The sequence below is a fragment of the Acomys minous genome (assembly GCF_964271855.1).
Source record: "Acomys minous genome assembly, chromosome: 12".
Classification (NCBI taxonomy): Eukaryota; Metazoa; Chordata; class Mammalia; order Rodentia; family Muridae; genus Acomys; species Acomys minous.
Window position 1 is genome coordinate 48,459,078 of NC_140493.1, and position 12,147 is coordinate 48,471,224.

Genomic DNA, 12,147 nt, shown 5'->3' on the forward strand with positions numbered 1-12,147 from the left:
CTGGTGGTGAGGAGGTCCCAAGGAAGAAGCAGAAACAAGCCACATTTTACTGCCACTGCAATGTTCCACCCATCTTAGAAAAGTAGTCTAGGAAGGAAGCAGTGAGTCTCCAACCTTTCTACCCTATTCTGGATGTCTGCAAGGATATGGACAGCCAGGAACACCAAGCCCTAAGTGGTTCTTCTTGGCCAGTGCTGTGAAGACAGTCGGCCTGGAGTAGGGGGTACCTCATATAGCACGGAATGCCCCAGAGCCTCCTGTTACATTCACTCCACCTCCCCTCTCTCATCAAACCCTTTCCAGGGAAGAGCTGTAGGCTGAGTTTTCTCCCATCCCTACACATACAAACAGCAATGGATGCCTCCCATGTGGGTCAGGGACTGCCTTGCTCAAAGCCTCTCAAGGTTCAGCCTGTTGAGTTTGTCCATAATCAGAGAGCTTGGCAATCATCCTTGTTCAGAGGCAAACAAACTTGTTGAGGACACTTGGATGAGGGTGACAGAGCCTGCCTGGGGACACTGGCCATATCTACAGATATTTGTTTGGACAGAGGTCTCCCTGGAACACTGGCTGACCCTGTCACCTCAGCCCACCACTAATCAAGGATTCTGGAATAAACACAACCCCAGGTCTTCACAACCCATCCCTTATGGAGCTGGGTCATGGATAACCTTTTCTGTTCGCAGCCATCCCCACTCTGGGGTGAATGGGAACTTTTCTTTATCTACTGGTCAGCGTACACTGGACATAACCCCCATAGCAAAGCCCACGGCCTCATGCAAGCAGAGAGCCCTCTGTTCCTCCAAGGCCAGTGTACTCTCCCATCTTGTCTGTGCCAAGACATTGCCAGGCCTGCTGAAGCATTCTTCCACAGTGCTGGAGGGTCCTACGGAGTAAGGTGAGGGGTGACTGGGATTCTAACAAGAAATACCATTGTCTGCGTGTCTGTCTCCACAACTTTGCACACAGTTCTGGTGGGAGAAGGGGACTTCAGTGGGGGAAGTGCAAAGCACCCCCTAAGAAGGATGATGTACAAGCACAAAATGCTTTTATTTCATCCACCTCCCTGAAGGAGAGGTGAAGAGACAAAATGCATTTATTTAAAAGCAAAAAGAATTCCAAGCTGGGCCCCTGTGATAGGAGTGTGGGTCACTCATTTGTTCTCAGTGTTCCTGCACTGAGGAGGGTGGGGCTCAGTGGAGAATACTTGGATGGTCTTGCCCACCCCACGCAGTGGTTAACTCAAGAGACATAAGGCCACTTGCTGTGTGATGTCTGTCTCCTTTCCCCAGACAGCACAGTGGGCCCAGACGAGGGTGAGCACCTGGGGTGGTGGTGGGGCGCAGAGGGCTGGGGCTGTAATCATAGAAGATGCAGAGGGGAGAATCTCTGGGTCTTGAAGCAGAGAAGGGGCAGGGCAGGAGAGCTGATGCAGAGGTCTTCTGGAAACAGAGGATTTTGGGTCAGGGTGGGATTTGTGTTGAGGACTGGGGTTCTGTATTGCTGGTGCTGTGCTGGTCTTGACCACACAAAGAACAGTACAGAGAACACTATCTGGGCCAGGAGGCAAGAAGAGCAAGATGGGCTTGGTGGGTTGGGTGGCCCCGGGGTCCACAGAAGCTGGCTGCTGCATGAGACTAGGGTTCTCTAGAGTTCGGGGGCTGGCTGCTCCCCAACCTGCTCCTCCACGGGCTGCACAGCCTCTTGTACATACACTATGAACTCTGAGGCCTCCCCGCCCTGAGTGTACACAGTCACTGTCTCAATGCCCTCCACGTCATCAGAGGAGACCACCAGATGGTGCTGCTCTGCCAGCTCCACAGAGGCCTGCTGTAGCGTCTCCTGGATCATGACTGTGTGGTTGGAACTAGGCTCCTCATCAGTGACCTGGGAAGGAAAGAGAAAGTGACATAAGTTCAGCAATAATGTCAAAACCTCAATTATGGCACTGGGAGCTGCACACAATCTTCTCATCAATGCTGTGTTGCCTCATGCCATTTTCATGAAGAAGAGAGCGAGACTCCATGACATAGAGAGCTCTTTTCCTGTTGCAAATGGAAGAGTCCACACCTCAAATCCAAACTCTCATCCTGAAGCCAAGCTTCCTATCGGCCTTGTACAAGGTGTGGAGCCATAAAGTATGGGGGTTAGAAGGCACCAGGGGGTATTAAATGCACCAGCATACAGTATAGAGGAGGAGGCTCCTTTAAATATATAGCTGGCGCATTTGATAAAGTGGCTAGGCTCTTCCTGGTTTCTTTGTTTTCACCACTCTGAGATGCCACTTCAACTCGACAGTCCCCAGGGGCTGTCCATCAATGCGGATGCCTGGCCATGCTTTGGAGGTCTGCCAATAGATCTATGCTGCCACAGTGCTGGGCAGGAGAGGTCAAGGAGCACTGACAGTGGAGAGAACCAATGATCTCAACAGCCAGGACTTTCTTGGTAGCTCTAAGATTTCAGAGGCTAAATTCTTACTGATACTAAGGTGTCATGTTCCTGACTATCGGCTCTGGGCTGTTTGTAATTTGTAATAATAACCATCTTTGTCCAGAGAAGAGGAATAGCAGGCAAATTTAGGAAGAGCTGAGAGTCTAGATGGAAAAACTAAGGGAATGGCTGAAAAACAGGCAAGAAGCTGGTGGACAGGCCTACAGGCCTACTGGCCCGTAGGGATGCTTCAGTAGCTACCCTTTATGGGGCCTGAGTGATTAAGAGGGACAAGCTCAGGGATGCACTGAGCAGACGAGAGTGTCAGCTCCAGCACTTCCAGGAAGCCTCAGCAAGATGCTCTACAATTCTTGGCTTAACCCCTGTGAAAGAGGGATGAGCATGGCCACCTTAGAAGAGCATGAGGGAATCATGGGTAACTATTTGCAAACAGGCATTACGTAGCACCACTGTCATGTAACTAATTCATTTATGCATTTATTCACCATCCATCTGTTCACTCAAACAACATTTTCTTAAATACCTTCTGAGTAGAAGGTACTGAGCCGGGCGTGGTGGCGCATGCCTTTAATCCCAGCACTTGGGAGGCAGAGGCAGGCGGATCGCTGTGAGTTCGAGGCCAGCCTGGACTACAAAGCGAGTCTAGGACAGCCAAGACTACACAGAGAAACCCTGTCTTGAAAAACAAAAACAAAACAAAACAAAACAAAAAAACAAAAAAAAGAAGGTGCTGATTGCCTGCCATTTGATAAAACTTGTTACTTTTGTAGTTACCATTAGACCATAATGACAGGAGTGTAGGGACAGCATCTGTCTTGTCATAGCTATTTCCCAAGACCCAAGATCAATGCATGGCACTTAGTAAGTGTCTAATGTTGTCAGGTGATGATCTACCAGGTCCCAGGTGCCAAGACAGCAAGACAAGGAGATGAGAGCTGACAGGGTGGCACAAAACAAAGCATGGCCACACCCCAGATGGCTTCAGGGCACAATGCAGGTGTAGGTGGGTTCTAGGCAAGCGATGGAAGGGAAAAGGATGCCCAGGTTTGAGAGAAGTTGCCAAGGCCTCCACATGAGCCTCTACATATGACACTTCAGATTCTCCTGGCCAGCGACTGGCAGCACGTTAGCAGTTTCCTGCTCCCCGCCCTGCCTACTCATGGCTCTCTAGCTTGCCTCAGCTCAGCCCCAGTACTACTGAAGATGCCTGAGGAGGAACACTCAGGGAAGGTTCAGCTCATAGACTCTGGGGAAAAGACAGCTGTGGGCGGAGTCTTGGCAGATACTGAAAGAGGGCTGAGACTGAGAGAATTCTGAAGCTGCAAGGCTTTTCTGAGGGGAAAAAAACCCAGCATGCTATCTTATCTAGCCATTTCTTTATTTATATGCCAAAACATTTATCTCTTCTTTTATTATTTATTTATATTTCATTTATCTGGCAACATGCACCAGGACCCAAGAATGTGGAGGTAAATGCTGATTTCTTTCATCTTGATTTCATTCATTCTTTCATTTCCCAGTGCCTGACAGGAGCCTGGGATGCCACAAACCTCCTCCCTCATTTGTTGCTAAAGTACACAGAGGAAGGAAGAGGGATGGATGATAAACAGGGAGGCAGTACCCTGTGGTGAGCAGTAGGGGAGAGACACAACAAGCTCACATGACACACAGAGTTGTACACAGTATGACAGAGTGAAGGCTGCAGAGAAGGGCTGATGAGGCCTGAACCGCTGTTTGCAATGAGCTCTTAAGAAGATGGTCATGTCAACTGCTATTCTACTTTTCTCACAAGAATATACATCTTAGCTGCAACAGACAGATATGATTCTGTAGAAAGATTAGGTAGGATAGTTAGATAAGGTCTTCAAAGACCTCAGACACATGCAGAATATGGCATTTAAAAATGTTATTATTTTAAATGTTCACTGACAATGAGACAGGTTAACTCCCGGCAACACCCAGCCTACCTCAAAGAGGATTATGAGCATCAAAGCACCTCCTTATGGAGATGGCTTCAAATGTGGTAAGCAAGCCACTGGGCAAAATGTCCTCGTTTCTTCTACAGACAGAATTCTGCTTTAAAAAGGACAAGCTTAGATGCAGGCAGAGTTGATGGCCAAACTCTGCCAAGAGATGGTATGCAAGTCTTCAAAAGTTCCTGCCTCACAAATATGCCTGCCAGATATATTGGGCCAGAAGGCTGAAGAAGATGCTCCAATGTTATAGAGAGTTTGGGGTGACCATTCAGGTAGTAAACTGTCTCTCTCATCTTCTCATTTGGAAAGCTACTAACCTGCACTCCCGACACACTCAGGTAATCAAGTTTATTCCTTCTCACGTCTCTGATGGAGTTGAAGACCAGGTAGCTTAGTTTTACAATGAAGCTTATTTGTTTAGGGGTTAAGATGTTTTTTAGGTCTAGATAAATGTTTTAAGTTGATAATGACAAGATGTGATGGAGACTGATTTACATTCAGAATTTTAGACACACCAAGGTAGGAAAGATGTTTTCCTCAAGACTGTGAAATAGAAAAGAGCCAAAACACTAAGAATGTAACATTTGTATAATTCCTGATTATATTATCCTGGTTCTTCTTGCTATGGGTAGTTTACTGTATAAAGGTGTAATAATATAAATGCATATGTAAGAAATAAAAATGTTTAACTAATAAAAAAAGATCTAAGAGTCTCGGCCATTCACACACAGGCTGAGTCTTTATTTCACAGAGCGAGGCAGAGGATTCTGAGAAGGCCAGTCTGCGGTGCATCTACACTCGCCCTCTTACCACCCTGCTGAATATTTATGTCTATCTTCTCTGCTCTCTTTTCTTTTTTTTATTAATTTATTCATATTACAACTAAATTGTTCTCCCATCACTCGTATCCTTCTGTTCCTCCTACCCTCCCACCCCCACCCTATTACCCTCCCTTATGTCAATGTCCGAGTGGGATCTCCTCCCCCACTTTATGGTCGTAGGCTAACTTTTCTAAGTGCTGAAGTCCACTTAGGAGAACTCTTTCTCCATTTGTTTCTTTTCTTCAGTTTTTAGCCCCAGATTGGTCTTGCCCAACAACATCTATATTACATTCATCCACTGATTCTTACGCATGGGACATCACAATTGGTTAGACAATTGGTCCAACTAAGTCACCAAAAAACGTGATGCCTAATGGTAATTACATTTCACTGGAGTCCTAGAAAGCATGTGTTCAGTTAACACAGGACGAGCTAACTTGGGGCTCCCGAGTTTACTTGCTGCAACTGATGTGCCTGCTCCACATACTTAGGAGCTCCACAGTGAGGGTGAGTAAGGGGCCAGGGGCTGCTTTGCAGAAGGGGCTTATGAGCCTTTTGAAATGCGTACTCCTCAAGCCTTCTACATGTCACCTGATCTATCTGTGCTTCTGCCATTTCTGTGAGCATGGACTTCCTGCCCTGCTCCCACAGAAGTTAGCAGCTATCTGCCGTTCACTGAATACTCCTCCAACCCTCACCCTCACCTGCATACATAATATTTGTTCCTTCTTCACAAGTGGTGTCATGAAGCTCCTAGGGGTCCAGTGCCTCACCTAAGATCAAGCATCTCAAAAGCAGCAAAAGCTGAGCCTGATATGCACGAACGAATCTAGAGCTCCTTCCTCGGCTGGAGAGTGTGGCAGTGACTAACAGTACCACGTGGCACAGATTGATAGGTTAGAATTACTGCTCTTTAGCCACCCGAGGCAGACAAAGGTTGGTTGTACAGCTCTAGCCTTTCTCTTTGTTCAAAATCATCACTCTAGCAGCTTAATCTATTAGCACAGGCTTAAAATTGTTCTTCATAGCAGAAATAATATGGCTTTCACAGTGTCATTACCCCCTGAGACTGATACTCCATTTTCCCCTCACATGCCATTCAGCTAAATTAGCAGCATAGATAGCTTAATAGAAAACCTTAACCCACGGGACTGCACAAATCAAGTGTTCTAGAATCAGGATTGAACCCTGTTAGTGACCCACACTTGGCAGATCTATTGATGCTAGAGAGCAGCTTTCTGTAGGGTGCCCGTCACTTCACCTTCAGGTCCACACAGGAACATGGATGGAGATGTTGCAGGATGCTATGCCATCCAGGGGCTCCAATCACCTCACTGTCTCCTTGCATATGCCTCATCTGTCCTTCCGTCTCGCCCGACTTCAGATCCCTTCTCCACCTTCTATATAGAGTCCATTCCCACAAGTTTACATGCTCTCCTTCCAAACTTTCAAGGAAGTCCCGGATATCCCTCTTGCTCTCAGGCACTCAAGGAAAGTGCAGCCTTGATTCACTCTCTCAGGCCTAGATGGCCCTAGATGGGTTTCCTTGCATACCTGTAGCATCTGGTAAGAGGTGCAATACTTGCTGTGCAGATGCCAGCTTATGCATCAGTGCTGACTTGGCAGTCACTCCTGCAGCAGCTGAAGCCTCAGAGAGTGTGGGGCTCAGGGAAGAGGAGAAGCTGCCTGACAGGCCCTACCACAGCCATGGACGATCCAGTATAGGATAAGGCTTCTCTGTGCTTCTGGTGGACATGAGCTTCAGGTACTTACTCTAACACTGGACTGAGCCAAGTAGGCAGCAGGGCGTTAGGACTACTACATAGCCCTGTTCCAAGTCTCTCATCACTTTCGTGAGCTGGATCTCCTTTTACAGTCTCTTTATTGAGAAGACACTGAGGGGCTCTTTTGCCAAAGTGTTTCATGTCTCAGAAAAAGATGCCCACAATCACACCTCAAGATCATACAACAGAGGGGAAGACCATCTTCCAACAGCAAGGTCCCCTGGACTGGGCATGCTCGTGAGGAGGTGCTTTGTCTGACAGAAAGACCACAGAAAAGAGATGTCCACAGGAAGCCTGCAGAGAGTGCTTCTTCCTCATGTCTCTTGACCTTCAGCTTGCAGCCGTCCACACCTTCTGAGTCTCAACCTGAGCACATGCCCTTCTGTTTGAGACTGCGCCAACCACTGCCTTGTGGAACATCAAAACAACCCAATGACACAGCCAGGGACACAGAAATATGGCAAACAAAGATAATTAAGGGAAGAAAAAGCCACAGCTCCTGGCTGGATCCCACAGAGGCAGTGATGAGAAAAGGAGAAAATGTTCTTACTCACTGGCATCGAAAGAAACACTCTTTGAAGCCACTGAGGACCACAATAAGTGGGCACATGTGCAAAACACCTTCACCTAGAGCCCTCAGTGTGCAAAGAACTCCTGGCACCAGCTCCCTCACACCAGTGATGGGGCTCTTGGCCATACACTCATCGGCACAATTTATTAAAACAAATTTGAGCTTGGTTCCAACGCGACATTGGAACTGACAGGCTTCCTACAGGAAAGTTGGACCCAGCAAATACAGGAAGGTTAAGGGAAGATAAAAACTACTTCAGCTGGCCACAATGAAAAGACACCAGGACAGAGTGGACAGGGTTCACATTTTAGTGTACTTAGTTTACATCTCTGAATGAATACAACCAGCCACACCCTGCCAGTACATGCTGCCCATGTGCCCTAGTCAGAAGGCCCTTGAGGCCTGCAAGTAGACGAATGGCTTCATTTCATGGATCCTAATTGGAGCATCTTGTCATGATAGGGACTCTCATTTATGCCTTTCAAGAGACAGAAGGTCAAGTCCACCATCATCTCTGCCACTGCTGCAGCCATGCAAGGAGATCACACAACTTCAGGAATCCTTCACATTTCAAATTCATTTAAAATAACCTGATTCAGGCTCCTTTTTTATTAAGCCATGCCTTGGAGAACAGCCTCTCTAGATGCCTTTAATGTCCACGGTAAGGAAGGCACATAGGGCTGCAGCCCAGCAAATGAACAAAGCTACTACTTGTTCTCTTTGCTGTGGTACTCATGTTGCTCAGGACTGGTTCTTAAAACCCACTGAGAATCTGTGTTAGGGAGAAGGTAACAGGACTCAGAATAATAGCAGGAGAGCTAACGATGCTTAAGACCATCCACAGAACACAGTGAACGCTCATCACAGGCTGAGTTGTTAATGAGACCAGGCATGAGAGGCATAAAGAATCCAAGAAACAAACGTGTGTGTGTGTGTGTGTGTGTGTGTGTGTGTGTGTGTGTGTATGAGAGAGAGGGGGAGGGAAGGAATGGAAGGAGGGAGGGGGAGACAGAGAGGCAGAGACAGAGACTCTGTGTGCAAAAACATGGAAACTGTGAGAAAACATGGGAAGGAAGATAGGTTTGCGTACACATACATAAGTGTATATGGAATTGTGTATATGTGTGCTTGTGCTAGTTAGTTTCATATCAACTTAATATAGACTACAGTCATCTAAGAGGAGGAAACTTCAATTAAGAAAAGGTGCCCAAAAGATTGGGCTGTAAGCAGACACTGTAGGGCAATATTTCTTTATTAATGATTTACAGCAAAGGGCCCAGCCCACTGCAGATGGGGCCACCTGTGGGCTGGTGGTCCTAGGTTCTATAAGAAAGCAAGCTGAGCAAGCATTGAGGAACAAGCCCCTAAGCAGCTCTCTTCTATGACTCTCTGCATCCGCTCCTGCCTCTAGATTCCTGCCTGGCTTGGGTTCCTGTCCTGACTTCCTTCAGTGGTTCCCCTCACACCCTGTGGACAGTGGTGGCTCACCAGAGCTAATGAGGTGCTTGGCTAGTCGCAGGCAACCCATTATTTAAAGCAGAGCACTGCGCCTCCTGTGCCATGTTCTAGCGAACCTCTTTACTAGTCACGGCTTCCTGCAACCACATCATGGGGCCTAGGTCCCCTCTACAACTGTCAAAGATCTTTCTGTCCTGGCTCCCTGACACCCCCATCCTCCACACTCAGCTCTTGTCCCTGAAAATGCACACACTCTTGTCTCTGAAATTCTACCTGTACTGTACTTCCTGCCTCACCCTTTTCTAAAAGATCCTGTCTCAATCTTGAGAGTGCCAACTTTTGTCCTCTTTTCTAAGAAGTCTCACAGGCTCCCTGAACTTAGGCTTCCACATAACTTCTATTGATAATGACAAGGTCTTCGCCCAATGGGGTCACGGCATTGATTGAGCTTCCTCTGAGAAGCACAGCACATGTTGCCTAACCCTGTCTGCCAGAGCCCAGGGATACCTAGCAAACAGCGAACAGTGCCTCAGTTTCTTGAATGAGTCATGGAGTAAAGAACACAGAGATATGCTGCCTAAGGAATCTTCTCAGCTTCTCCAAAGACCAGCAAGTAAGGCCCAGCTAATGTCAGAGAAAAGAGAAAAGGCCTCGGCCAAGAGAGCAGATAGCACTTCTACACGGAAACCTCAGACGAATCAAAGAATAATACTTTAGACAGTCCAAGTACCAAGCTCCTTAGTGTGAGATGGAATGTCTACAGAGGATTATGGCTCCCATTTCCAAGGCTGCCACAGCACAGAATGCTGTTAATAGAATCTTCACATGGTTAAACATTTTCTTCTCTACTATCCTAGCAATGTCAACAGACGAGCAAGTTGGTTGAGGCCTGAAGTGATCAAGGAACAGAAGGGCAAGAAAACTTCAAAGTCAGGGATGTATGCAGAGTAGCAGTTCTCAGCCTGTAGGCCATGACTCCTATGAGGTCACCTAAGACCACCAGATTATGATTCAGAACATTATGATTAATAACAGTAGCAAAATTACACTTATGAAGTAGCAATTAAAATAATTTTAAGGCTGGGGGTCACCACAACATGATGAACTGTATTAAAGCGTCGCATCATTAGGAAGGCTGAGAACAGGTCTAGAAGGACAGGCTAACAAGGGCTGCTGGAGGGCGTCATTCTTAACCTGGCCTATGACATACTAACACTTGTTTGTAAGACAAATAGGGAAGGGCCTTTGTGCTGACACACCTGTAAATGATGGGGCAGAGAATGAATATACTGTTGAGGACAAGCCACCCACTCTTCACATGTCTCATAGGTGGAATTCCCACATCTGCCTCAGATGGCTTACAAGTCTTCTGTTGGAGAACCAGTACATGTCAAATATTTTGCTGGCAGAGCCATGAATCTGGGACTGGTCAATGCTGTACCAGACTTGCTTTACAGGAGAACATGGTATGGTATGATCTTGAGCATGTAGGGTGGCGTGGAATAAAAGGGAATCGGTTGATTGTCAGAGATGCTAAAAAATGATGACCCTGGTCTTAAATACTAGAAAGGCAGGAGTCTGGAGAATGATAAGAAGCACAGAGATGGGAGAAAAAGCAGCCAGGAGAACAGAGCACACTGGCAGCCCTGCCGGGCCAACCTCATAAATATCACCACATCTGGAGCACAGAGTGCCAGGGAAAGAGATGGAGAACAGAGGAACTGACCAGATAGCACACCAGGAAACCATTTGTAAGACTCTTGAGGGATCTTAATGGGACTAAAATTAATGATGCTTCTCTCCAACGGACAGGAGACACTTGATCAGATTAGATCTACTTGTGTTATTTTCAGAGTGTGATGAAGAGGAGGAGACAGGAAAAGACCAGAGGTCAGGGACAAGCTAGAATTCATGAAAGGCAAATAGAGCCATAATACACAAATGGGTATAGAAGGGAGGGGCCGCAGTAGGATGCTTCTCCATTGTCAAACTCCATTTCCTCCCCACCCACTCCACTCAGGATTTCATGGCCTGCACTGGGCCTCTACTCAGTTTGTTTCCCTCAGTCTGCATCTGCCCAGATGCTGGCAGAACCAGGTCTCCCTGGTCTCTTCTCTCTGACCTCTTTCTTCACTGGGCCTTCTACTTAGCTCTCCTTCTCATTTCCTTCTGCCAATGCCCCCCATGGTCCTTACTATCCTGGCCACTGTATCTTTGAGTTCTTGTGCCTAAGTATTTATTACTGGTTTATGAGAAAGGGGTCTATTTGCTTTGCCTTGGTATAGTTAGAACACTAGACTTTTTGGGTTCTTTTTGGTCATATATGTATGGGTACCTGCGGTAGTAAAATTAGTGTGTACAACTATCTACCATTCAGTGAGAGTTCTGGGCCCATGGGTTGGTGAGTCTGGGCTGTCAATCATCCACCTTCCTAGCAGCCAGCCCTGCTACTTACTAGCTCACTCTGCTTATCACTAGAAGAACAAACTGGGCCTGGCGCTGATGCCCTCAGTGCCACCACTTATCGTCACCTCACTCCTGCCCGTTTTGTGACCTGGTGTTCAGCTGTCCACCCATATTACTCTTCAGGACAGAAGGAAAAGATGGTAATGAATGATTTCATCCAAAGCACCGTGACTCCTGGAACTGCCAGAGCTATTTTCCAGATCGAACCTAACATAACCAAATGAGAAAGAAGCCTGCAGTTGTGTGCCATATCCCGTGCATGTTTTGGCTCCGGAGGGAAGCACACCTTTCCAGCAGCTACAGTTTCTCCACTGCTCGTGTGATCACCATGCCACTGTTGCCCCCACTCTCAAGAGAGACAGATCTGCTTCATGGGAGTCAGAGCAGGCACATCCCCTGTCACAACCTGTCTTAGGAGTAGCATACCATGCATTGGAAACAGAAACTGTAAATGCTATCCCAAATTTACTGAGGAATGAGAAAGGATAAATGAATGTGCTTTGTGGGAAAACATCATAAATGTATAAATCTAGAAATATAAATTTATATATAAGACCAAAATGGGGTGATGGTATCTGCAAAACAAAACAAAACAAAACAAAACAAACAAAAAAAACTTA

The 12,147-nt window shown here is 46.8% G+C and overlaps 1 protein-coding gene across 3 annotated transcripts in view; it reads right to left on the bottom strand.

Moving 5' to 3' along the window:
• Positions 1-1,047: 1,047 nt before the first annotated feature.
• ZFAT (zinc finger and AT-hook domain containing) overlaps positions 1,048-12,147 on the bottom strand; it is a 178,338-nt gene continuing 167,238 nt past the window's right edge. For all 3 annotated transcript variants that reach the window (XM_084750387.1, XM_084750386.1, XM_084750388.1), the window contains exon 16: positions 1,048-1,887. In XM_084750387.1, the coding sequence (XP_084606513.1) occupies positions 1,648-1,887 (240 nt within the window). In that variant the 3' untranslated portion in view covers positions 1,048-1,647. The remainder of the gene's footprint in view (positions 1,888-12,147) is intronic.